The 27,207-nt window shown below is 44.1% G+C and overlaps 1 protein-coding gene across 1 annotated transcript; it reads right to left on the bottom strand.

The window, feature by feature from the left end:
* Positions 1-1,129: 1,129 nt before the first annotated feature.
* OGA (O-GlcNAcase) lies at positions 1,130-25,439 on the bottom strand. The gene is made up of 16 exons (XM_086467379.1): positions 25,253-25,439; positions 21,478-21,529; positions 21,065-21,162; positions 19,635-19,765; positions 18,792-18,963; positions 17,666-17,764; positions 17,212-17,496; positions 16,498-16,656; positions 15,231-15,841; positions 14,667-14,841; positions 11,043-11,128; positions 10,072-10,176; positions 8,386-8,471; positions 7,217-7,409; positions 4,225-4,384; positions 1,130-3,440 (listed from the first exon to the last, which is right to left on the bottom strand). The coding sequence occupies exons 1-16, from the start codon at positions 25,437-25,439 to the stop codon at positions 3,304-3,306; spliced, it is 2,736 nt and encodes a 911-aa protein (XP_086323505.1). The 3' UTR covers positions 1,130-3,303.
* Between the last annotated feature and the right edge of the window lie 1,768 nt (positions 25,440-27,207).

A 27,207-nucleotide genomic window follows, 5' to 3' on the forward strand; every position in this document is an offset into this window, starting at 1 on the left:
GGGTTTGACAAGGCAAACCCGGCCCCAGCACAAGGCGAGCGCTCGCTCAGCCGCGGTTACACAAGCGCCCCCGCTCGCTCCTGCGGTGGCTGCGCTGCGCAGCCCGCTGGCCGCACCGCCGCGACCCGGCCGGCAGCCACGGGGGCGACAGAGCCCGTGTCTGCTTCGCGCCCCCCGACAGGAAAGGCTCCTGGCCGGCACCGGAGTCCCCACCCGCCGCCCGGGCTGAGAGGGGCTGACACAGCCAAGTCACGCCGCCGCTTCTGCCATAGCTGCACCAAAGAGGCACCTCTACGCACCACATCGTGATTTTGGGAAGAAAAGCTACCGTTTTACCATAGCACGCGGATTTACCGGATCAGGAGTTTTTAACAGCCCATTTCCCTGCCTAGTTTGGGCGTTACCACGCTCCCCACAGCACGCACCTCCCGCACCCACCACTGGCACGCTTCCACAGCGGGCAGGTGAGCTCTTGTGAACCGAGCACAGGAAAAAGCTGCTTCTCGTGCCCCCAGCTCTCCCCTTTCCCTGGGCTGCCATTCTAAGCAGGAAGGTACTTGCTGTAGCTCTCGCAGGCGTTCTGCTTCCCAAGCTACATGTCATGGATGTACAACTAAGGCCGGACCGTGGAGCTACAACGTTTGCTCCTTACACATGCTGTGACCCTCAAGTTCCCTCGCCTCTCACCTTGTTTCTGCAAGCCGGCTCTTCTGGGGTTCAGCAACGTCTAAACCCAGCAGCCAGCAGGAAAGAAAGAAAAAAAGTAAGAAAGGGCAAAGGAGCACTGCTGCACCGCAGCTCACACTGCCTCTGCCAGGCACTGGAGACCACCTTTGAAAGAACTGGTTTTTACCAAACAGGTGGGGCTACTCAAAGAAGGGCCAACGAGAAAGGTCACTGCCAGCCCAAAAAAATCTTCGGGGCGAGTACTTCTGAAGGGTCACTGAACACCGGCCTCTGAAGAGCACCAGCACAGCTGTCTACCACGCGACACACTGCCCACCAGCAAAACCAGAGATGAGTCCCTCTGCCACCCGACCCCGAGGGCATCCCGCCCGTAGGGCGTGCTGTACAGCACGCTGCTGAACCCCTTCTGGTTCCGGAGCCTCACACACAGAACACACATTGCTTATTTACATTCACTTCTCAATTTTTATTCTATTTCTCGCATGGTCTTCAAATACAGTTTTACAGGTCTTTTTTTTTTTTTCTGCTACAGACACTGTTGATCTAAAAACAGATTAATGAAAGTGGCATTCCAACCTCAATGAAAATTCATAACCATGAAAGATATGTCAACATATCACTTCACAATCCTAGAATGATGGTATTGGCCTGACATTCCATAGGCTTATACAATTAACTTCTATAATAATAACAAAGTCATAGGAAGAGAAAATGTGGCAACTCCTTAAAAGCCAAGAAATAAGGCCACAAGCATCCTATGCTGTAATGTTATGCATCCAGATAAAATAAGTTGACTCTGGTATCCATGAAGAAACAAAACTCTCCCACCTGATAAACCAAGGTATCAGCTACTCAACATGCACTCAAAGCTGTATAAAAACTAGTGGCATTCAGCTCTGACTTACATGAAATCCCATAGCACAATCCCGTACCTCTCTCTAAAAATGAAATGAACTTGTTTCAACTTAAATACTTTGCTACCGCATTAAAAAATTGTTCACATTCTGCAAAGGAAAAAAAACAAAACAAAACAAAACACCCCCAAACCAGCCCACCATCCTGCAGGTGACTGCACCAGAAGGCCACACGCAGCACCTCCTCACACATCGCAGACGACACTCCTGCAGTCACGACGCCACCCGTTACGGGTTGCCCAACTGCTCCTGTGCATCTGGAGGCTCATGAAAGGAACGGAACTTCCTTTGCACAGCACTGAAAAACCCCTGGAAAACTACAAAGGAAGATAAAGACGGCTGATGGCAGCAGGGGAAAGCAGGAGGTACTGCAAGGTGTACACCGTCGGCCAATTACGTGTCTGGGACACGAGGACTCCTGTGAAATACCAATTTCATAAATGATGCAACTACCTCACTACCAGATCCCATACCACCCTGATTCCATACTATAGCCAAACATGTCAGTCCTGGGTAAAAATACTAAACTCTTGGAACATTTAAAAGTAGGTAACCATTTAAATAATGTGTAAAAATGTGCTTATTGTGGCATTTCTTATAGAAAAGTTATTCGATACAAATGTGCAGGACTTGAAGACCCTGATTTAATCAAACTAGTACGAACAGGCTTTGAAACACGGTGACTGTTCCAAGGACAAACCCCAGCTGGGCCAGCTCTCTCCCTCTCACCCTCTTGCACCCACCATCCCATGCGCACATTACAAAGATTACCGGGTTCAGCAGACCACCCTGTGAGTCGCTGTTTCAGTCCCAGGAGAACCATGACAACCTCAAGCAGCGACAAACTACCACCTGAAGGAAGGATCATTTGGGAACCACTCCCCTTACCCAAGATGGTTGGTTTCTAGCCCTAGATATGAGGCACAATAAGGAAGGTCAGTGCTGAGGACCGATTCGTTCTCCACTGTGGTTTTAAGTTATTCAACAGTGCCATCTTGGACCTATACCATTTCACTTTTCAAAAGAAAAAGTTACAAAAACTGGTAAACAAAAAGTTAGTCAGCATACAGCTAAGTTTATATACACTGAAATTTACAGGTTTGTCATTAAGTGACTTCTGCCACAGACCACTGCACATTTGTCCCTAACAAAGCACAAAGCTTGAACCAATGGTCATTAGAAGTGACAACGGGTCATTGCTTTATCAACAAGCATAAAGATAGTCAAAAATAGAACTGTAGCTACTTATCTTTAAATTTGCTGATTGACACAAGCAATCCCTCCCATTTCTGCAACCTGCAGTTGCACATCCTGCTCTGTGACAGGAAAAACCTGCATCTTTTTAGATACTTCTGCCAGAGACCACTTTTCTGGTGACACGTGAATGCAGAGAACTGTTGTCAACCACAGCACCGATTGAGAGGGATTCCTCTGAGAAGCTATAGCCCATGCAAGATTCCTTGGCACTTCACACAGGACCAGGAGAGGACAAGGTTTCTCTTTGTTAAAACAGTGTTTTCAGCAGCATTATCCTCTTCCAACAAGTTACAGTCTGAATGTGTGATGGGTGATTTTCGCATAGCCCCTTCTACCAAGCTGGCTTATTGCTGGCTTTGTGCAGCTAGACCATATGAAGATCCCCACCACTACCTGCCCAGCTGTTAAGGGACTACAGTACTGGAACAGTTTGCTGTCAAGCACTTCACAGGCTTCTTCCAAGGATAACGACATCCTTTGGAAATCCTTCCATTTTAGCAATTTCAAAACAACCCAGCTTGCTGTAAAACTCCAGGATTCTTTTATCATCTGGTCTCACTTCACAAAAAGCCCCACGGGAGCCTGAAGAAGGAAGAAAGAAACACAACACTGTAGGAGAAGAGCTACTGTAAAAAGCACAGACATCAAATACTACTGGAGCTCCCACCTATTTGAACACTTAAACCCAATGAAATCACTGGTCCAATTCCACATGGAGCATAGTGCCCAAAAGAGAGCAGATTCAGGGCAACGTGGCCAACCATCCCCTAAAGGGACTGCACATCGCAGACGTCTTGTCAGTCTGAACAAACCCTCTGCACACCTTTTATTTCACAGGAAAACATCCTCAGACTCGACGTTGGCTCAGAAAACCGCAGCAGAAGAGGGCACCGAATCGCGTAAAGGGACTGTGAACCTCAGGTGGGCAGCAAGGCAGGCGGTCAAGCACCTCCCCCTCCTGAAGGGTTTGGCAATTACCCACCAGTGCACACTGCTGCACGCAAGAAAAAGCATCATTACCAATGCCAGCAGGGGAAACATAAACACTTGGGTGTTGTTCAAGATCTGAAAATGTGTGCTCTCATTGCCAAATTGCTCCCGACTTCTTCCCGTTCTTTAGTTTGCAGGATAACGGCTAAAGTGTTTTTTGTTTTACCAAAGACAGCAGCCTAAGTCAGCCATCTGAAAACTTTCAGTTATTTACCTAAATCTAGACTGCAAGCTACAGCAGGGATCGAGTATCTCCGGCTGACGTGCAAACAGCACGTTACTACAACCACCCCAAGCCTGCCTTGCATCCTCCAACTAACGTGTATTAGGAAACAAGGAGTTAGGAAACAAGGCATTTTGAGTGCAAGAAGCTTACCATTAGCCTTTAGAGAAGAGAGCAGGCAGGCCATCATACTTTTGGCCACGCTCGGATCCGTCACCTTTTTGTGGATATCAATCTTTATCAACGATGGGAAGTTGGCAAGGAACGATTCTGGCAATACTTCTTGCTCTTCATGGAAGCTTAGCATTATTTTCTGAAAAGGATATGGGAAGCAGACACTGAATCACTATCCAGCTTTCCATTCACGTTTACTACGGGCAGCTGCTTTGCTCCAAACCAGCTTTTCAACTATGCCTCCAATGGCCACTTTGACCCTTTCCCGCTGAATTGCTCTCTGTACTCCACATAAAAGGACAGACCACAGAAACTTCTCAAACTGTCGAAGGAAGAATGCAAGACTCCTTGCACAGCTTCTCCGAGACCCACACTTCAAGTGAGAACACCCATAAGCCAACCCATAACCAACAGTTTGTGCACAGATATTCCTTTTCTTTGCATTTTACACGGGCAGTTTTAGCTCTAAGTGTCCTAACCTCCCACGTGTATTCTTTGGTTCACAGTGGCCTGGAAACATCTCTCTTGTCCATGCAATTATCTTGGACTACTTGCCCCAACAAAGACTTGAAATAAACCTTGTTAGCGATTAAGGATGTTGTTGATCACTAAAGACTATCACCATCACCCAGGAAGGTCTTTGGGAACGTGACATCAGACGTTAACTTTGTGCAGCTCATGGGAATGGAACAACCACGTGAGGTAACGCAGAAGCAGACAAAGTCAAATACACTCAAGTCATTCCCCCTGCTGGTTACTGAACCTTAAAACCTTTGGGGAGCACTGGCTCAAGTAAACAAGCCACCTGACTTCACTTCTTGCCTATCTGGAAGTCACTGTCATAACAACCCAGACCAGGACTTCATCACACGAGGAACTGTAACATCAGCAATCCCAACCTTTCCTTCAGGTCAAGTTTAAATGCAATCCCCTCAAATCCATCAACTGCCATCTCTCAAACTCCCACAGGGAGAGCCTCTGTTCAAACTTGTCGAGCTGCTTCAGGTTCAGAACCACGCCTGCTCCTCCGGGCTTTTCTTTGTCCCAGCTGTAACAGGCACAGCCCCACAGAAAGCGTTCAGCCAGCCGGGCTGCCTGCAAGCACCCAGGCAAAGGTGACGCCTGTTTTTTCCAACCGCACAAGTGCTACAAAAGGTAAAGCAGGTTGTCAAGGAGTACGGTACAGGTGGGGCTAAGGAGCAGTAAGAGAGATGACGAATTCATCTCTTGTGATCAATAACTAATCTCAGGAAAAGCAGATACCAGACAAACTTCCCTGACAGGAACCCAGACAAGCAAGAAAAGCTCACAACAGTATCACACAAGTCAGAGGACTGGATTTTTCTTTTGCAAAACAAAAGATTTTATTCCACTGAATATTCTCTACATTCCTTTGTAGTCAAAAGACTAAAAGGCTAAAAACCCACAGCATCCATCTCAAGAGTAAAGTACAAAGAGCTCCTCTGTACTCCCGGGAACATCCCTCAAGCCCATAGTCTCAAGAAACAGACTTTTTCTGAGACATTGTATGAGCAGCAGAAAATCTGGGGCATGGTACCAACAGCAAAAAAACGTTCTTAAACATCTCAATGGAAAAACTAGTTTATCAGCACAAAATGCCTCCTGCTTTCTCTCCAAAGTTTGGCTTTAAACTTCTGGAAATCAAGGCCCCTTCTCCCTTACCGTACCCTACTATAGCTTTGCCATGTTTAGTTTCCAGTATCTTTATATGCGTTAAGCTTTCCTTCAGAATCTGAATTTACATACACAGTTGGAAGTACAGCACTGTGCAAGTGTAAGAAGAATCAAGTCATAAAACCTAGACTGCAGAATTAGCTCCACTTCAACAGCGGTAAGTGGAGCTACTAAGATACCTTCTAGTCACATCTACCCCAGAACACCAGCATTCGCTGCAAGGCTTGGTTTGTTGGTTTTTTTGGGTTTTTTTTTCCCCCAAATGTACTTCACTTCCCCCATCAAACATGCCTAGAAATAGTGGCCATTTTCACAACAGGGTGACAAACATTTCATTCCACTTCCAGGAAGCTTTGCTTTGCTTGTGGGAAGGTCTGTGCTCTCAGAGCCGTGACCTCCTTTAAGGCTTTGTCCCAGTCCCAGTCAAACAAAGCAAGGGCTCACTGCCAGATACGCCATCTTTGCCCTGCCCCTACCAGCAGGGATTCCCTTAGGAGGTCCGCCAGTCTGACACCAGTCTTCACATTCAGACAACTTGCTGGAGAATACTTTCTGGAAAGTATTTCCTCCCTCTTGAGAGTGAAAGAAAAAGGCTAAGAAGTCGTGTTTCTGGGCCTGCCTCTACTACAGCTTTGTCCACACCTCCTTCCACACACAGGTGTGGATCAGCACCTCCAAGTGTTAAACACATTCCTTTCCTTGACAAGAATGCATCAGCTAGAACTTTTCACTATTTCTGACAGTTCAGTGGCATCGTTTTTCTAATTTCTTCCAAAAACAAGTCAAGACACTGATTTTTAGCCCTTGCTAAAGGTGAGATGTTGTTTCACACCATTTACAGCTGTCGTACTCCACAGATAGCTCGAATTTCAACATCAAAACCAAGTGCTCTTTAATTTGTTCTCCACACTTAAACTGATGTGACTGTCAGGTTCGCCTTACCTGCAGCACAGGGAAACTAATATCTCATTTTGCAGGAGAACAGAGCAGAAGCAATCCTTTGTTTTCAAAATGTAATTTTCTCTCAATTAAGTTCACTGCACTGATTACTACTGAAGAACATCTCACGGCTGTATTACAACACACAGCTGTATCTGAATGGCAGCGAGTAACTTTACTGTCACCTTTTAACATGTCAGATACCACGGTCATCAGAGACTTAAGAAAGGTACAAAAATTGAATTACATGGAAGCTCAGAATGCAAAACAAAGCCAAAGACCTGCTTTGGAAAGAAAGAGTTCAGCATACAGTTCTGGTCCCATGGGTTATACCAACCTCTGCCTCAGACAGCTCCTTGTCACTATTTGGTTTAGTATATTTTTCTTGCATGAAAGGGATCCAAGACATTTTGCACTTTTTAATGAAAGGAGTCACATCAACCGTTCCCAAGGCATAGCCACATATACCATCTTCATCTTCTAAGACGAAACAGTAATCCAGGCTGAGGGTGAGCAGACCTCCTACTAACCTGCGGAAACAAGCATCCAAATTCAGTCAAAAGAAGGTCACTTTGAACAAGTATGCTCTTCAGGTACTCTAGAGGAGACTCTGGGGTCACCCAAAGAAGCAAAGAACCGCCCTCCAGTAGTGGAATTAGTTTCTACAAAGCATTAATTAACAGGTGGATCAGCTGTCAAAACTCAGCAATGAGTAACATTCTGCACCTCAGGATCCCACAGTTATATACACACTGCTCTTCTCACTCAGACACAAACTTCCCTCACCTTTTGTTCTCAGTTTCTCTGCTGCCATTACCTCCTTGTTTTTCCATCTTCTCTTCTAGGTATTTTTTGATACTGTTACACATCCTTTCTTAACTACCTTCCCATCACTCACATAGCAGCCTCTTTACAGAGTTCTGTCTAAGTCAAACACTCAACACATTAAAAAAATACTCAAAGTAGCTCATTTTACAGCTCAGATTTAATGCCTTTTTTAACTTCATCTCACCTATCATTGCTTATTCTTTTTGAAAGTTTGTACAAGCAATCTATAACATGTATTCCAGAAAAAACGCAAGGCAGTCAGCTGCAAGATTGGTCCTCAAAAAAATTTCAGTTATCTGAAGAACTACACTAGGTTGGAAAAAAATACCAGAGGGTAACTACAGACTATGGACACTCTCATGATGTACTTTTACAAAATGTGAAATAACAGGATATTATGATGAACAGGTTTCATATTATAAAGGTTTCAGATAAGTTTATTTTTCTTCTAACAGCTCACAACAGGTGACCAAAGCATAAACTGAGATGTAACTGTTAACAGTATCTTTAAGAAACAAACCCCTCCATTTCCTGAGGCCTGCAAAGGGCATTTTTTTTTTTTTAAAAAATGCTCTTTGCATTACTCACACACACACTTTCAAAAATTCAAACTAAATACAGCGTCAGGACTTCATCCTTCAGAACCACCTCTGTAGGTCATTTATTCCTAATACCTACTTGTCTCCAATTAAGTCTGGTAAACTATGGAAGGGTTGATCAGCTCCATCGGCATACATTTCTCTGCAGATCTTATACACAGACGCCTAAGAGAAAAGAAGAGATTATTTCAAGTCATCAGTTGCATTCTAAAGGTAACAACTTTGTTTTAAAGGGATTTCATTAACAGCTCCAGTGTAAACTAGAACTAAAAGACTTAATTTACACAGAACAGAAGTACCCATCTATGAGAAAGGATTCCTCTTCCCCCAGCTCCCCAAAAGTAACTCTTGAAGTTGCCTGTCAAAAACATTGCGGTGAAGCTGAGTGGCTGGGAAGGAAAGGCAGGAGGCCAACCTCCTGCACGTCCTAAGGGCACAAGAGTAACCCTGAGGGTCAGTTACCGCACACTCAGTAAGACCAACACCCTTGCTGCAAAGTCCCTTTTCAAAACCTCCCATGTTCAAGTGCAACAATTTAACCCCTGTGAGGCACCGACACACCCTGACTTGCGGCATGTGAAAGGCTTTCAGCTGAGTCCCTTTGCCAAGCAAGCTTGCATCAGCCACACTTCAAATACGGCACTTCACACTGCTCAACAAAAAGGCTTTGTCTCGGGCGCCTTTCACAAAGCGGGAACTCCTCCTCAGAAGACACATCTTTATGACTGCATGTTTAGCTGCATCCCCAATTGTTTGGGTGGCTTAGAAATATCAGTTCCATTGCCTACAAAGGAACAAACCAGCTTAGGTACAGTCCTGCGGTCAGGTATGGAAAAGGCTGCTTTACTGCCCAGGAGAACGGCACAGGACAGAGCCTGAAACTGGCAGGTAAAGGACCTGCCTTGTCTGTCTGACTGGCTACAAAGTCATTGGAGCTCTGGGAACTCAACTTAAATACTTCTGTTTCAAAGGAAACATGTTTCATCTCACTGTCGCTACAAATGCAAAGTTCAAACTACATTAATCCCTACATTGTTTAAACTGCATCCACAAAGATTGTTAACTGTGGGTCGATACATTAGTTTCCACCATCCTTGCTAAGCTAACAGGAAGAAAGCTACACTATGGATCTGTTAAAAAAAAAAAGGGGGGGGGGGGGATATCTTTAATTGATGAAGATTAATACAAAATTCCTGGTTTCAAAGTATCAAAGCCTACAAAGCAGATTTGACAGTAATCCTTTCAAAACCAGACCAAAAAGTTTACAACTGTAATTAAACCAGGAAGAATGTCTGAAATACCGTTGCCATTTTACAGCTACATTTTGAGACACAGGATCAACATTCTGCCCACACAGCTCTGAGAGCACCAGCAGTTACCCCAACAATTACTGAATGAACAGGTACACACACTGCCCCTAAGGTTAAGCTATTGCATGCGTTCCCACTGCAAAATTTCCTCTTCCAGCAGCAAACAATTTTACCTTGCCTCTCAGAAACAGGGAGGGCACTCAGGTTTGAAAAGGTGGTGGGGTGGGAGACCGGCAATCAAGATGTGGGTATACCTGCGCTGCTGCACACCGCGCTGCCGAACCACAGGCAAGTCACCTAACCTCAGTTTTCCTGTGAGCCCGCATTTGTGCGTCATGCAAGATCCTGGGACATGCGTGTCATTAGGGGATGAAGGGGCTCAGCAGCGACCAGTGTTGCCAGAAAAGGAAACTCATCACTAACAGCAACAGTGACAAGTGTCAAAAAGCAGTTACCTCGTCTTTAGGAAAGTAGGGTCGTATGGTGTACACTTTGGAAGTGGGTGTTAACGGAGGTGGTTGAAAAAAGAGGTCATTTGCCCCATCAATAGGCAGCAAACGCTGTGAAAACAAAATACTTAATATGACTGTATGAACAACAAAACCCATCGCTCTTGGGTGTGCACTGCAGACTCCCAAATTAACATTTGCTACTTGCAGGCACCCCAGAAGAAGGTGGGGTTGGTATGCTTTACAAATGCAAAGACCTTATTTGAATAGAAAATATCCAATTGGTGTTTTAAAATATCAATTGAAACAGCACATTAAGAGTCTGTTAATCTTATCTGCTTTAAAATACTTTTTACCAATCATATCTACACTGGCTCTGCATAAGAACATAGAATGTCAGGAGGAAAGGTTTGGTCTGAAGAGGGTTAACTGGCCAGAGGAGACGCTTTATCCCAAAAGCAATGCGCTGATTCAATTTGCTGCGCGCAGAGCACCTGTGAGGGGGGAAAAGTACAGCGCCTGAAAAATCCATGAACAAATCTGCACATGGTATAAACAGCGATTTGAGAAGATTTGCCAATTGAAATCTTTGCAGCCAAGCGCATCACAGCTTTACTCGGAGAGGAACCAAAATTTGGACGACTGTCTCTTTTGCTCATGGAATTCCCATCGGCAGACAAGCATGCGCGCATTGTGCAATTGCGGGCGCAGATAAAAATGCTGTGCGACCTGCAAAGAAACAATGTGAAATGTACAACTAAAGCCGCTGCGCTTCGCATGCGCGTGGGACAGGCAGCATCTCCTTGAGAAATTACTGTAGAAAGGGGAGGAAAATTATTTTAAACCAAGCTGTAAGGCTAATGGGCTTTGGACCAGAAAGCCTTCGGCAGACCAATCCTTCCAGACCTCTGATGTGCAACAAAAGGTTTCTCATAAAACAAAGAAAATGTCATTCAGTTGTGAAGTCATATTGATACCTGGAACTCTCCTGCTAGACCACCTCTAAAGGCCCAGGGTTCTTGGTCTCCACTTAAGAACTGTGCTGAAGATTGACTACGACACCCTGTTGAGATCAGATCCAAGCGGAGAATGTTACGAGAAGGGGGATTTCCTGGGTGTCTAACATGTCCAAAAAGCTAACACACACTTGTGGAAAACGCTCTCTGACTGAGCTAGAATCCAGGGCTCGGGGGGAGGCTGTAATAATGTATGCTTTATAAAGAATTTGTGCTTGTGCGCTAATTGCAGTATTCCGAATGTTTGATTACCTGTGACAGATGATTACCCAAGAACAGGCGAGGTGATTCAGCTAACGCACCTCATTCCAGACCAGAAGGAGAATGGTGCCACGCACAATCACATACGCTTCCCAGACATTTTGTACATCCTTTTTTTGTATACTTGTGGTAGAAACATCCATTTCAGCTATGAAAAGTTTACATCTTGGAAGCTACGTGGCTCAATAACTACTATTGTAAATTTTAGATCAAATAAACGCCATTATCACAGCCTCTTGGAAAAAAAAAAAAGGACCTTTTTGAAGTCACATTTTAGTAACGATTGTTTCTAATCTTGTCAGAAAACTAGGACTGGCAATATATGCAAACAGTCTGGAACACTTCAGGCAGCCAGGACAGTTGTATCAAACAGTATTCTTGCAAGAGATGATGCAGACTTAGGTAATCCAGGCCGTACCTTCACACTGCTGCTGGCATGTTAAAAAGCTAAGTAGCATTAACTGGAATTAACTCACAGTTTAACTAGTACACCCTGTTGGCCACAGAAAACACTAGCTTGGCTTTTTAGCATCTTGATTTTTTTTCTTCCTCAAGCATATCAGATGCACCAGGGTCCCTGCTGATCAACCAGTCACAGCAGGCCCACTGGAGTGCTCAGCTTTAGTTTAGACTTGCTTTAGAAAAGAAACTTCCATCAGCTGTTTGACTTTTAATACTGTTCCGCCAGCAAGGCACCACAGCCTTCACCAACTAACAGAAATGGCAACTCTGCAGCAAACAAAAAAGCGTGGTATCTGGAGTGGAGATTTCAATTACCTGCCCAGTTTTCTGACAAGATGAGCAGCGCAAATACTCTTTTCCTTTTGTGGACAGCAATCTAACTCCTGTTCAAGTAACCGTCTCGGATCAGTACAGACAAGTATGTTGTGCTAGTCAGAGAGTCCCAAAGTGTGCCAAGTTTGACATTTATGAGAGTTTAGGAACGCATGTTAAATAAAAAACTACCCTAAGTATGGCAAATTTCAGAAACAATCCAAGCATCAGAATTTGAATTTGGTTTGCTCCCACATTTTAGAATTCTCACATAAGAAGATACCCTTCACGAGGAGATTTAGTCAGTAACTTGGAAGACAGTATCTGTCTGTCCTTTGAGACTACAACTTAACTAGCACTTCCAATTATTACAGTAAAGAGCTGCGTGAATGAAGAGCTGTATAAATGAAAAACATAGTTAATGCCTTAGTCGCTGCGCAAATGTGACTTCAGTTCATGCCTACTGCACATCTAAGCTATCTGAGCTGCCTCACAGACAAAACCTTTCCATTTTAATTAATTAATGACGACGCGCTGTGAACATCTGGCGCTGTCCATCCAATAGCAGTAGAAACTTGTGCTGAGGATTCTCCCATCTGTACACAATGGGGAAGAAGACAATAGAAGTCATTAGTAATCCATAGTACTGTACAGCCACACTAATTTAAGGGACTGAATGCTAGCTGGACTTGGGAGGAGAGGTGAAGAAAGTGAACATTCAGTGGACCATTGAGCACACCGTTGTGAAAACTGATTTGTTTGGATTTGTAACATAGTTAGCTTTACATCATGATGTTTTTCTAGCAAAAACCTTTGCTTTATATGTATTTACACTAGTGATAAAATGTAAAATGAAGACTAGAAAGGTCCCCTCTCGCAGAAGCACTGTTAGCATGACAGTATTAAACTGTAGATGTCAAAAACTCTTAAAATTGTTTTTTCAACTATCTAATACCAGTTTGAGTAGTGGAACAGAACAGTGCCAAAGTCAACAGAGCTAGTATGTACAAAGCTGCTTCTAAGGAGAACTGTTCCAGATATTTGATGCATTCAAAGACTTGAACCCAACTTCACAGGGACACTGAACACTGAAGACAATTTCATTTGAAATCAGTAGGTAGCCTGATAATTCTGGATTGCAGTCTTAAGTTGGGCCCTCAATGTTTAGAGATTACAAGAATCACTGTTATCTTTACAGAGATTTGGCCTGGAGTTTTTAACAGATGAAGTTATCAAAAAGAGAGCATTCTTTCCAGCTAAAGGTCAACATACAGCAAGAATAGTTAAGTTGGGGGAGTTGTGTTACACTGGTCTTAGTAATGCACAAACTAAAGCGTTTAAACCGCACTGGGCAGAGACGTTAACATACTACAATGCTGCCAAGTTTTTCTCCCAAGCTACTTTTCTTCTCTGTACTTTACAGAGGCAGTCGTAAGAGCTCCTCTTCATCAACCATACATAGAGGGATCAGGTATTTAATAAGCACAACACACAGGAAGTTGTTGAGCACAGACTGACTTGATGACTTAACAAGTCTTCTCAGCCCCTGCTTAAACCTGCCAGTGCTTGAGAGTATCATGTAAGGACAATCCAAACACTAGGACTAGACCAAGGCTGTGTAATGGTTAACCACTGTGAGGTTTGTGACAGCTACAGAAAGTGTGACGTGAGACCATCAGCTTTTGCTGCCTGCTGTGTATGTCAAGCAAGTCCACAGCATAATCCTTACAGTTGGATTGAAACCTGAAAGTGAAATGAGGTCACTAGAATTACCCAGGCCATGCTGGTGCTATCTGCCAACTTAGGATCTCCCAAAAATCTTTCAGGAAAAAAAAAAAAAAAGAAAAAAGAAAAAACACCACACATTAAAAAAAAAAGAAAAAACTGTTTCAAGATCAGTTTCAGTCTCAGACTAAATCTGTCTAGAGAGCTCCACAATTTCCACCCATTACAAAAAAATAAAATTAACAAAAAAAAAAAATCAGCAATTTGGAAAGTGTTTAAAGGAAGTTATTTTGCACCAGAATAGCCTTATGCTAAAGCTCGCATGCGCACAGGGCTGGGAGGATCGGCTTCCTCTTGGCCAGGCCCATTGAAAGGTCGCTTCTGCAATTGTTCTGTTGAAGACAGCAATAATGTTATCAAGACAGAGCAAGCAGCAGATGGCTGACGTGGTCACATTTCGTAGTGTCATTTCCAATCATACACCAGGGTATCCAAGGAGTTACATGGCATAGTCCAGTGTGCATTCAGTCAAGAGTAAGTTAAAGTCAACACTTACGTGTCAGATGAGATTCAAGTTTCATTAGCCCAAGAAGAAAATCAAGGTCTCCAATCTTAAGCATCCAGCAGACTTCACTTATAATACCAAAGCAAATTCACAGCAAGCATTGCTTCAAATAGTGAGACAGGAAAGCCTTTAAAACAGGGTCAAACCAGACCCCATGTCCAAGAAAACACATTTGCCTAATACTTTGTTTTCCCCGTGGGCTAATTAAAAAAAAAAAAAAATACACTGTCTGGGATTATAATGGCTCCCAATGCACCTACCTAACCACTGCACAAAAGATTTCACCATTGACATAATACTCTTGATATCCCAGACGTAGGAGTACATGTCATAAAGGATTGTCCTGTTGGCACAATTGGAAAGCCGGGTGAACATCCCCATCACCAAGCTGCACATTTCTTCAAACTTGGCTGCTCGGTTACGCCATTCTTCTATCTATGAATGGAGGCAAAAGATCCACAAGATCAAATACAGCCTTCTAGGGCGGAGAGGTACTCTAAATACAGAGGAAGACTATACAGTTCATTACGTCACTTTACCAGTGTGGACTACCACACCACATGACTCATAGATATTCTCTATGGCTGTCGGAAGTGAGGCCAGTAGGGGGATCAAATACAGACACCAGACTGCTTCACAACTAAATGGCACTACAGGGCTTAAAACAGTAGATTCCACTGGAGAACGAAAATTACTGTGACCTGTGGTTAGTTATACACTAGCCCTCAGGTCCTTGGAAGTAGAACACCAGTCTCTATTACAAACAACAGATAACATTGCTCAGGATTTCAATATAAAAGTAGAGAAACAAGATTCACACTCACTTTTTCAGCATCCTTTCCCTTGCAATTAACACTGACAACACTGCTATTTGCTCTCAGCCACTGGAATTCTCTCAGCATCTGTGCACCCTTGGGCCCATGTTCATAAGGAAGGTAAAACAAGTCAGCAAGAAGCTGCAAGTCCTCTAAAGTCACTGGTTCTACTGTGTAAAGAGGCTTTTCATTTGGCCCAGGCACAAACTGTTCTTTGTTAATCTGCTCATCAGTTTGCATAGGTGCAATGTCACTACCAGAGTCTTCCTGCATAGACATCTCTGGGGACTTGGATTCAGCGATGCTCTCCTTATCAGTATCCATTGGCTTCAACTCCTCTGCCATCTTGGCTTCAGCAATATCTGTCAGTATCTGATTAGCATTCTTGTCTGCGTCATCTTGTTTTTCCACCACCATGTCCATCGGTTCCTCATCAGATTGCTTCTTCTCTTCCTCCTTTACCAAGGCCGGTGACTCGCTGCTCAGCGCCGCCCCCTGACTCATGATGGGTTCTTGATAAACTGTGGTAACCACAGTTGCTGCATTTAAAGAGGATGGTGCCACCAGAGGCCCTACATCCCCTACAGTAGTTTTAGCACCACTGTGGGCCACTTGCCTACCTGGGAACAAGAAGAAACAAGTTGAGAGTTTTCAGTATCTGCCATCTAACATTCAAACCAGCAACTTCTGCAAGTCATGGATGATTCTGTTGCCATGGCATCTGATCAGTGCAGCTTTCCATTTGAGAAAAAAAAACAGATTTTACCTCAGATTCCAAGCTCCCATTGCTACAAGAAAGGTGTACAATGCTGGACGGAACCCAGCTAGTTTCTGCAGACAGAAACTCAGAAAAATAAAGCCATCTTAAAACAACTGGAAGAATATGGACTCTTCTGGGCCAGAAATAATGTTTACAATAATCTAACACCCTCTTCAAAAAAAAGATAATTCTTCTGATTCTCCCAGGTCACTTGGTAGTCTAGTAACAACTGGGACTGGGAAGATCCCGACTCTTCCCTGTCTGGTATCAGAAGTGCCAAAGGATCACATATTGAGGTTGCTTTTGGTGATCAGTTGGGGCACTACAGGCACGCCACAGAATGTCAAGCATTCTTCTTTCTTTATTAGGGTTTCCCCTTACTAATAGTAAGACAGAAAATACTTCCAACTGAAAAGTATATAAATTGCCAGGATAAAAATAGTTTTGGTCTACATGCAAGTCCTGAACATTTAATGTTTTTCTACCAACCCCAGAACGATACCAAATCAGACTCACTGCTGTATTGCTGAGGTACTCCAAATTCCTGCAACCATTCTGTTAAGGCCAATTTCAGGGCCATTTGTGGGCTGTAGAGAACATCCGTTTCAATATCTTCATCACTCCCCTCATTTTCCAATTTAATCTGGATAGAAACTGTACTGTCTTCAGTATCAGCTACAGAGACAAGTTATCATCAAAGTTTAATTAAAAAAAAAAAAGTAGTGTTAGGAAGTTCTTGAATGTCTTGTCTAACAGCCTTACTTCAAAGACAGACAAAGCATTACATCCTAATTAGACAAAGTGGGAATCTATGGTCACCATCAATGTCAACACAGAAACAGTATGCAGAAACTAGACATTCTGGCCTTCGGTTTCTCTTTTGATCTGAACGGCTTCTATTCCAATGAAATCAAATCCATGGATGCCTATATCAAATTTGGGCATTAAAACTGCTTGCTGGGAGTGCTGTTTATACAACCACAGGTACCTCTCAAGACTAAGAAATTCTGTGATAGCACATACTACAGATACTTCCCAGGAAATCAATAAAACAATCTAAATGCTCATTACCTTTCAGGCAATTGCCATTTACGTATGGGACAGAAAATACTAGGTGATGTTAAAAGCCAAGCGTTGGTGAGAACAGGCCAGAATCATTAAAAATAAAGAAAAAAATCAGTATGACTGATATGGTTAAGCACAGATCCTGGCAAAGTTACGCATACTTACTCATCACCACATCTTTTCTCACTCCATTCATGTTAGACTTGTACCAGGTAGCGAGCGTGTGAATAGCAACATAATTGGCTTCAAATTCACAGTTTGGATTGGTCAGAACTCCCTTTAGTCGCGGGATGAGCTCAGTTGACCGACCTTTGTATGGCCCAAGAAAAAGCCTCTTTTGATCATAATCATTAGCATGAATGTTATCCCAGATAACTGGTGCTCTCCTAATGATCTTTGAAACTTCTTCGATGGACTCTACTGGAATGTCTTTGGATACAACTTTCGGACCTAAGAGGGAAACAGGATAATCAGAGGGCTTTGCATATACTTGAAGATTCAACCCCCAAGTAGCTGGTCAGTTTATTTTACTAAATGCTTCTGAAATCATTTAACACCAACAACGAATTAAAAAAAAAAAACAAAACAAAAAACAAAACCCAAACCAAACTATTTTTACCTGTCCATAACACCTCAATGCCAGGGAGCAGCTTTTCTCCTACAGTCCGTAAATATGGCGACTGGGCAACATTTGGATAACAGAAAGTTCCACAGTACTCTGCACAGGAAAAGGGAACGTCACTGTTAGTAGAAGGATGCACATGTGTGACAACATACCCAACTGTCCCACAAACACACTGAGAGAATACTATCATTTAAGAGAAACATCTACAAAACTAACCAAGAAAGGCCCAAAGTCTAAAGTATAAACAAAAAGGACATTATGAATGATACTTAGCATACAGATCAGAAAGTAAAGGTAGATAATTTATTTTAAATGACTCAACTGTCAAAATTAAGAAAAAGCTAATAAAGTCCATAAATAGAAGGGCAGGTTACAGCAGACAACGTGCAAGAGAACTAGAAACCTTAAGACTGATTATGAAGTGCAAATACCTAAAAATATTAACACATATGTCTCTCTAAAGTTGAAGAAAAGATCTGCAACAGAATCAAACTACTACAGCGTAAGGGGATAAACAAGTCAACAACAATGATAACATTGCCACGGAATTCAATTTTCCTTGCAACAACACACTCCTCTGAACACAATGATTCTATCTCCCTTACAATATTTTACAGGTATTAGAGGAAACTTGCAATTTTGAAAAGCAATGATTGGACCCGAGTGCATCTTATTTTTTAACAAATAAAGCAACTCAGTGACTAGTGCAAGTGGGTAATCTTACTAAAAACAGGCATCGATGACAGAAGTGAGCACAGACTGTGCTGTACCTCTACTGTAAGAAAATTCTAACACACTAACAGCTAGCCAGATCAAGAAGCAAAATATTTTGTGCAAGTCAAACAGAAGTCTTCCTTTAACCTCATTTTCAGTTCCAACTTCTTGAACCATTCTATCAAGCTGCCTTCTTTGCTCAGTGTCAAGCCTTTCAGAGATGTGTAGTTTTGGCAAAAACTCTGCATATATTTGAATTACTTCAACCTTTCCTTATAAGTCAATTTCTTAAGACAGCCCCAAAATACTCCTTAAAGCAGTGATTAAATATTCAACCAACTTTTCAACCAGTAAGATAACAAACCCCCTCATTTAAGGCTGAACTAAATGATTAAACTCATTTTACCTGTAGGACAGAAGAGGAATGTGTCTGGTTCTCCTAGATATTGATAAATTTCATTTGTGATCGAGACTTGAGCATGAGCAAAGGAACTGAAAACTTCTTTGTCTGCTGCACACATGTTGTGATCGATATCATCAAATAGCAGTGCAAAAGATCTGCAGCCAAACTGGGAAACCTAATACAGGAGATAAGAGCAAAAGCTTTATTTATTTATTTATTTATTTTAAATCAAACTGTAGAATTTTAAAATCTATCTTAAGGGATAATCCCCTATCTTAAGGGAAAAGCTACAGGAATGGGGGAGAAGGTAGAGGAGGCAAGACAGACTTTGGTACCTATTCACAACGAACACCTATCTCTGACCCACCGCTCTGCTTCTCTCAAAGACTCTAAGGACCTGCAATCTGTTCCCATTTTAACCACCCAAAGCTGACCTCACTGGACAGACAGCTGGAAAAAAGCTAACTAACAGCTTTTGGACAAAGGAGAGGAGTCAATTAGGAGCACAAAGATGATGTGTATGTCAGGTCTGCCTCCGAAGGCGTTTCTTGTGGATAAGAGCTCTTGCTTTAGAAATGCATCTTGGCTTCAAGCCCAAAATACTCAGAAGACAAGAACAGCCTTCAGAATCCAATCCAAGATGAGACTTTTTGTTAAACCAGATGATCGCTGGCCACGTCTGCAGTGCAACCTGAACACATCCACTGGAACTGCTCAGGGGCGTTCAAGCCAACACTAGTGCTGAAAACACCAAAGCAGCTTGCGCAAAGCTGCAGGAGCGAGCAGGGTACTGAAGCGTTCAAACTGAGTAGCACTACAACTGGGGCAGGTTTGCGTCACACTGACCTGGTCCAGCTTGCGTTTCAAGGTGGATACCTCTTTAGGATTGGAGAAAGTGATGTCAAGTCCCGGGGAGATTGCATAGATGAATTCTATTTCATGTTCTCGTGCAGCTGATATTAGAGTCATTAGCTGCTCTGGAAATAAAATTCAAGTATTTCAGAATAATTCAACAATTAAAAATAATCATCTCCGACATCATTATAAGTAAATTATAAAATGCAGATGTATCTGCTACCATAATTAAAAAAAAATAGTAACTTGCTGGAATCTCTTAAAACTAGCACAGCAAACAGCACCAAATTATTTGGAACAGTTCTCAGAAATTGTGCCAAAAGTAATATAACAACTGTCCTTGTTTCGTTATTTTCCATCTTAAATTTTAAAAAATATCTTTTAAATTCTCTTTATCTCAATGTTGTGAGACAAATGTGGATGTAGTCTGTTTTTACAGTATGCAGACCAACAGCTCTAGAATTATTACTCACTTTTTCCATTTTTGTCACACATACTAAGAGACAGTTCAATGCAGTACTACGCTGCGTAACATCGAGTCACACACTATTCATACGACTGAAGCTCAGGGCACATGAAAAGGTGTTTTGGGTTTTGGTTTTTTTTTGTTTGGTTGGTTTTTGGTTTTTGTTTTTTGTGGGTGTTTTTTTTTTTTTTTTTAACATCACTGTGCAGAATTAGTTACTTTAAGAAACAAACTTCAAAGTTATTCTTCCATACAATGAATAAAGAGAATTATCTTTAGAACACTTAATCTTTGTTCTTATTGGCAATTATCTTGCAGTATCCTTTAGATTATACTTCTGCAGTGATTCAAAGTGGCCTCCAAGAAGGATTATTTAATTTCCAGCGAGTAACATTCTTCCCCTCACCCAAGGAAAATTATAATCTCCCCAGGCTAATAAAACACTGTAGAGATCCCACAAATGCCAGAGGTGGATAAAACGCCTCACACCACCTTAAACAGGTCTTTTATGTTCTGACTAAATAGTCAGAAGCCGCTTTTTTGACTGGCACTCTTCATTGAGACAAGCACTTAATGAATCACATAAAAGGGCATGCTAGTCACTCATCAATCTTTTTTCTTTTCTAGAGCAAATAATTTCTACTCCAAAATATGGCCCAGACGTTCAAGAGCCAGAGGAATAATTCTGAGCAACCTTTCCCTGGAAAAAAGTAAACCTCATAAGACAAAGCCTTAAAAGCAGTTTTAGAAATCATCTGTAGAGTTAGTCAAAAGTAGTAAATCCATGCTTGAACCAAAGCTCCACTAAACACATCTGCAGGATATTAAGAACAGGTCTCCCCTCACCACTGGAAACGGCCACTGTGACTGAACACACACAAGCACATGTAGCAATGACCAATTCATTCAAGTGTCTCTTAAACAGAAAACACAGAGGGGAAATAAAGGCAATTACCAGCTTCCTCCACAGAGTACATTTCTCGCCAGAACATCCTGTGCTTGTAGTCATCCTTCGGAGCATACAGGTATGTATTTAGTCCCCACTTCTGAAGTCTACAAACATAGGAAAAAAGCCTTCATTGGGAAAATAGTCCACAAATTCAGGAATTCAATGTTTTACTTGATCTAATTTATTTTGTTCTTCATTAAACATTGTGTTATCCAATTAAGTGACAATAACTTTACACACAACTGATACTGGAAGAATTCGGTTTAGGCAAGATGGAACGGTGAATGTGAGCCCCCAAGGATATCGATATTAAGCAAAAAGCTGCTCTAGGTTAGAACAGTAATTCTTATCAGGTTTAAGTGGAAGATTATTATTATATTCTGATGGAATGTGCTGCAGCAGAAGGAAGCATGACTTGCCTTCTAAAAAGCTCTTTCCTCTGCTCCATAACCCAAGGTCTTCCATAAAAACCTAGAGGAAACAAGATTAAAATTATCCCATTAGATGTTAGATTATGCCTGCTCCATGAAACATGATACTACAACACACCGTTTTCTTCCTCTTCTGCTATATTCATCAAAAAGCTCCCCAAAGCAGGAAAATAAAAAAATCCAGTTAGGCAGCACTAGGAAAGTATAATAACCTAAACTGATCTAAATTTAAACCGCAATTATAACTTATGTCATTTCTTATGATCTAAGGTCTTATAGTTTTGGCCACTGAAGCAATTAATTTTCAGAATCCAAACTGTATTCCTGAGCATATGCCCTTGACAAGGCAAGTCAGCATTATTACAAGAGCAGACTGAACAGTCATAACCTAATTAAACTATCACTCCAGACACCTACAAAGTAGGTTTGATTGTAATATGAACACTGAAGACACTTGAAAATGTTTACCAGCTCGAAAATGCTGAACCAGTGCTACAGATTAGAATGCTAAGTACACACTGAGGTAGATGATGTGTAATTAAAAAAAAATGCGCAAGTGAGTCAACAAAATGCTTAGGATTTTATTCCCTTTATTCAGTCAAAATTAACTCGCAAGCTGGTCTCTTACTTTACAATTCCCACATCTTTACAAGCTAAGACTATGTCTTTGAATAATTGTATAAACGCACCTACACAAGTGAATATAGAATAGTGTAGATTCAAAGTCATGGAATTCCATGGAAATTGTAACTGCTTCTGGTTTTAAATCTAATCCTCCCATTCTAGAAACATAACGCCTTGAAAAGCACTCTCAATGCACTCTTAGTCAAGTAAATTCACTTAGACCTATGTGCAAACAGTTCAACCACAAGTGGGCACTTCAAAACAAAGCTTCAGCTTGGCAATCTATGCAAAGACCAGAGACCAAAATAACACTGAAATTTAATAAGCTCTTCTTTTCAAACAGCACAGCCACTCAGTGATGAATGATGCTCCTAATACACAAAGCTCACAAGTCCCCACAGAACACCAGTTCAAAAGGAAAACAATACCTTCATTTCCAAAGCTATGCACCACTGTAAATCTGTAAATATTTAGTCTCGCGGAGATCAAAACCCACCCTCCTACAACCTTTCAAAACCGATGCACCTGAAACATTTTCTATATATTAACAACTATTTCAGTAACCTGTTAAGTGAACAATGTGCTTTTAAGAAGCTTAAAGCAGGCTCCAGTTTTAAGAATCACTTTCTCAAAAAGTGATACCAGACTAACTGGCACCACGACGTGGCAAAGCTGAGTAATTACTGCTCCTCACAAACGGCAAAGTGACCAACAGAGGACAGTTAAACAAACAGAGGAAAAAAACAAGAAAGCAGCTGCAAGGCATGAAAACCTCCAAGTTTATTTCGCCCTGAACAGATCTCTCATTTGCACTAGAATTGCCTAATTCTGACTAACACTGCCCTGAGGAAGCTCAACAACCCACAAAGGAATGAAATACTGCAATACCTAACGAATACCCATATCTCAACTGGTTCAGGACTCTCTTGCTTTACCTATGGTCCTACTGTTTCAGACCTACTGGCCTAAAGTGGGGCAGGGGCCTACTATATATAAAAAAAATAATCAGATAACAAAAACTAATTAAGTAAGACTGAAGAGAACATGCTAATCCAAAGCAATACTTTTCCATCTGTCCCCACATTTCTTAGACTACTGCCATTTCCAGCCAACGACAATTCTTGGATCTTTCTGTCCAACTAAAAATCAAGCTGGTTTTGTATTATCCCCTCAAGGCTGTGTCAGGTTCATACAACTCAGCAGGTCATGCCAAAGACCTCATCCCAGTCACCATGCTCTCCATTACAAAAAGCCAGGATATCCCAGAGGCATCCAGTACTCTCTCAGACCATATTACTCCCCAAAACAGTGAATTTTATATCTGTTATAAGCTCATCACATTCTTAAGGGTGCACACTCAATATTTTCACCCACTATTTGCTCAATTTCCCCCCTGCTTTTCTACAAAAGATCCAAACTCTCCATCTCACTGCTTTAATCTCACCCCACCTCTGGTCTGTGTTAACTGCTGCACTACGTTTAAGTATTTATCTACACTTCTGAAGTTAAACCCCTTTCCCCCCCTGCCCCCCCTCTTACTCCTATAATTCTCTTGAGTCACTAAAGAGACAGACGTTTTCACCCACTACCGTTTACCTTATTCACCACAACAGGGTTTTTTGGTTGCTGGTTTTTGGGGTTGCGGTGTTTTTGTTATTTTTTTTTTTTAAACACTTCTCTAGTCCTTTTTTCCTACATGCATATTAACGTTAGACTGGTAACTCCTAACCAGTGCCAGACTGCCTCACTGGGCAGAGGCCATTTTCTTGCTTTGTTTTATGCACGGTACAGTCAAGAACACCTGCACCAAAACATATGCAGAGGAGATCAACAATGTAACTAAGATGACAAGAAAAATGATTGCAGCATATGCAGTGGTTCCAGCAGGAACCTGGATGAACAGGTGATCCGCGGCCAAGGCGTACTGGCAGAAACATGAGAAAACACACTGTTACAACTTGTATTCACTGTTATCTGCATCCAAAGCCTTCAATTTAACATCTGTCTTCACAGAATTAAGTCTATTAATAAAGCAAAGACATCTCTCTCCACACTGACCGTATATTTAAGCCGTAGTAAGTGCTAAAAAATAAAGGCATTAACTGGGCCTAGTGCACTTCCCACAGTGATATTTGCAGGAGCCAAATGGTCTTTTGAGACATGAACAAAAGGCATTCTGCAAGCAATGCAGATAAACGACTTTGATAAACTGCCCGTTTCACTCTCCATTCCATCCATTAATCATTTTGATCTGCTACTGGAGATTCATTATAGGTATAGAAGTAACATCAGTCTAGAAGAATTTAGAACAATTCCAAATCAACTAATATGTTAAGAATAAACTCTTTTTCTCGCTGGCTTTCAACCATCTACCCTAACTGACCTGTCAGAAATGCAGATAAATTCCGTAGTTACTGAGAAATGCAGAGTCCCTTTGTTCTGCAGCTTCTGCAACAATTTAAGCCTTTTAACTGCAACTATGCCAAAAGACAGAAGAGGACTGTCGTATAGCAAAATTAAAGGAGTAAGCTACAACACTTTAGAGAACATGAAGTATTTAATATTAATTCCACAACCGATGTCTATGGAATCCCCTATTCCCTACCCAGGAAACTGGATCTGAGCCTCTGGCGCACACGAAGAGCCTGTACCGCTGGGATAATCGCACAGCAGCTCTTCTCTTTCCTACCTCCCCCTTTAGATGCGTACTAGCAAGCAAGCCACAGCACTGTCTCAGCCTCCATTAGGAATCCTCGGCCCGCTGGGGGTGCCAGGCCTGCCCTCGCCCCGCCGAACAGCTGCCATCAAAGGGCACTAATGAACAGCTTCCAGCACAAGCCCCAGGGGTAGCAGCCCCGCCCGAGAGCCGCGGCTCCTCCCCGCCCCCCAGCCGTCTCTAGCGGCGGGAGCCCCGGCCAAGAACCGCGCACCACCCTCCTCGCAGAGCGGGCTCCTCCGGGCGTCGCAACGGGTCGGGGGAGGAGACAGGCAACAGCAGCGCCAGCTGGGACCAGTCCTCGTCCCGGTCTCCCGCGGATAACAACCCCCACCCCAAATACCCCCCCCGCCTCCTCCCACACCCCCCGTCTCCCAGGAATATTGGACACACACACACACACCCTCTCCCAAGAGCTCTTACCTTCGACGACGCCACAGAGAAAGCGGCGAGAGCCCAGCGCGGTCTCCGTCTCGGTGTCGGTTTCCTCGCCCCCCGGGACCGGCCCCGCGGCGGCGCCCGGCGGCTCTAAGGGAGCACCGGGCACTCCGGCCGGGTTGGGGCTGCCTTGGGGCTCCTCCAGCGCCGCCTGCCCCTCCTTCTGCACCATCCTGCCGCCCGCCGCCAGGACCCCCGCTCGCTTGGCCGGGCCGAGCCGAGCCAACCCGAGTCCCTCCTTTCCCCGCTCCACAACCCCTTTGTCTCCGCCGCTCCGGGCCGCCGCTGCTTCCTGTTTACGGGGCGCTGCGCCTGCGCGGGGAACCGGCCCCAACCGGTCCGCACCGCTCTGCCCGCAGCCGCCCCGCTCGGAGACTCGCAGAGGGACCGCCGCGGGGGCCGGAGGAGCTCCGACCGCCGCGGGACGGAACGACGCGGGCCGCCGCGGCCTAACAGCCCCCCGCGCCGCGCTGCCGGGACCGCGCCACTCGAGCGGGAACAACGGACTGAGGAGAGGGAGTTACCTCAGGGAACAGGCGGGCGGGCGGAGGGGGCGCTCGCTCAGGGCGCATGCGCGGAACGCGGAAGGGCGCGCACTGCGCCTGCTCGGGAGGCTGGCGGGGGGAGGGGCGAGGCCGCAGCTGCCCAGGGCGCCTGCGCGGAGAGCCGGTGTGTGCCCGCAGCGCGTGCGCGAGAGGTCTCGGACAAGGGGGGAGGCGGCAGTAGGACAACACGCAGGTGCGGGGTGGAGAAGGGCGCATGCGCTGTGGGCTTTGTGTAGGGAAGCGGCGCCGCGGGGGAGGGGGTGGATGGGTGGGAAATGAAGTGTTTACTTAGGTCGTGCGCATGCGCTCCAGGGGACGGCGCGCGGAAGCCGCGCGGGCGGGAGAGCGAGCGCGCCTGCGCAGTGCCGAGACGCCGCCGGGCCGCGCGGGTTCCCTTGAGCCGTGACCTACTTCTCGCGGGGCCCCGCAAGCTAAGCAGAGCCTGCTGGGGCCGCGGCGCGGATGGGAGACCGCGGCGCTGGGGCCTTGCCGCAGGACGGAGAGGGGCCGCGGATGGGGCACAAGGGGAAAGGCCCCTACAGCCGCTCCCTGCCTCCTAGCACAGCCCGGTTGAGGTTATGCTTGCAGGTGTTTCCAGCTCTGGAAGGGGCCACGAAGCTGAGATCAATCAGAGAAGGGGCCCGAGGTCAGAGAGCATCCCTTCAGGGAGAAGCTCCGGCTGTGCGGGAGCATCTGGAGCTGGGAGCAGCAGGCCCCCAGAGCATGAGTCGAAGACCATGGGGCTGAGAAGACGGCCTCCCATGAGGCTAGAGAGAGAAGCCAGGAAGGCAGTCCTTCCAGCCCACCCAACAGTGGGGAGGCCATGGCAGGTACCGGCGAGCAAAAAGCTGCTGGGAACCCCAGCTTGGGAGGGAAGGCCAGAGAAAGCCTGCAGACATCATGGCAGCCACGTCACGTTTCAGCCAAAACTGAACAAAATGAATGAAAACTCTGATTAAAAACATCCCCTGCTGATTTGGATGCTGTTCACCCCTACCCAGCTCACTCAGCTTTCCCAAAACCCTCCCTTGCATTTTTTAAGTCTGTTTCTTGCTCTTTTGAGCTTATTTCCACTAACAATATTTTGGCATGATGAGAAACCCAAGATGGCTGCATTTCTGGCTCCATCTATAGCCATGCTCAGGAAGCTGCAGCAAAGACCCTGGCTAAGGAGCATCTCTAGTTACCATCACGTCCAATCTAAGGTTTTTCAAAGAGCAAAAATAGCAATTGTACTGCTACCCTAAATAGTAACTAGCTAAATTGTATCAATACACAACAAGACTTTACAGAACGGCTAGAGGAGAAACGCGCACGATTTGGGTGGAAAACACACAGTACTCTCGTAGCACCGTATGCAGAGCTGGGCAGTTGGCTGCCAGATCAGAAGGGACC

This window comes from Leptosomus discolor, chromosome 6, assembly GCF_034619465.1.
Source record: "Leptosomus discolor isolate bLepDis1 chromosome 6, bLepDis1.hap2, whole genome shotgun sequence".
Taxonomy (NCBI): Eukaryota; Metazoa; Chordata; class Aves; order Leptosomiformes; family Leptosomidae; genus Leptosomus; species Leptosomus discolor.

Bases quoted from the DNA above. Each gene is read 5' to 3' on its own strand.
- OGA (XM_086467379.1), bottom strand. From the start codon at position 25,439: ATGGTGCAGAAGGAGGGGCAGGCGGCGCTGGAGGAGCCCCAAGGCAGC. The intron at 21,163-21,477 runs GCAAGTCATGCT...CTATGTTTGTAG, and splicing joins AGGAAAGAGCTTTTTAGAAG to ACTTCAGAAGTGGGGACTAA. The intron at 11,129-14,666 runs GTAGGTGCATTG...TGATCTCAACAG, and splicing joins ATCTTTTGTGCAGTGGTTAG to GGTGTCGTAGTCAATCTTCA.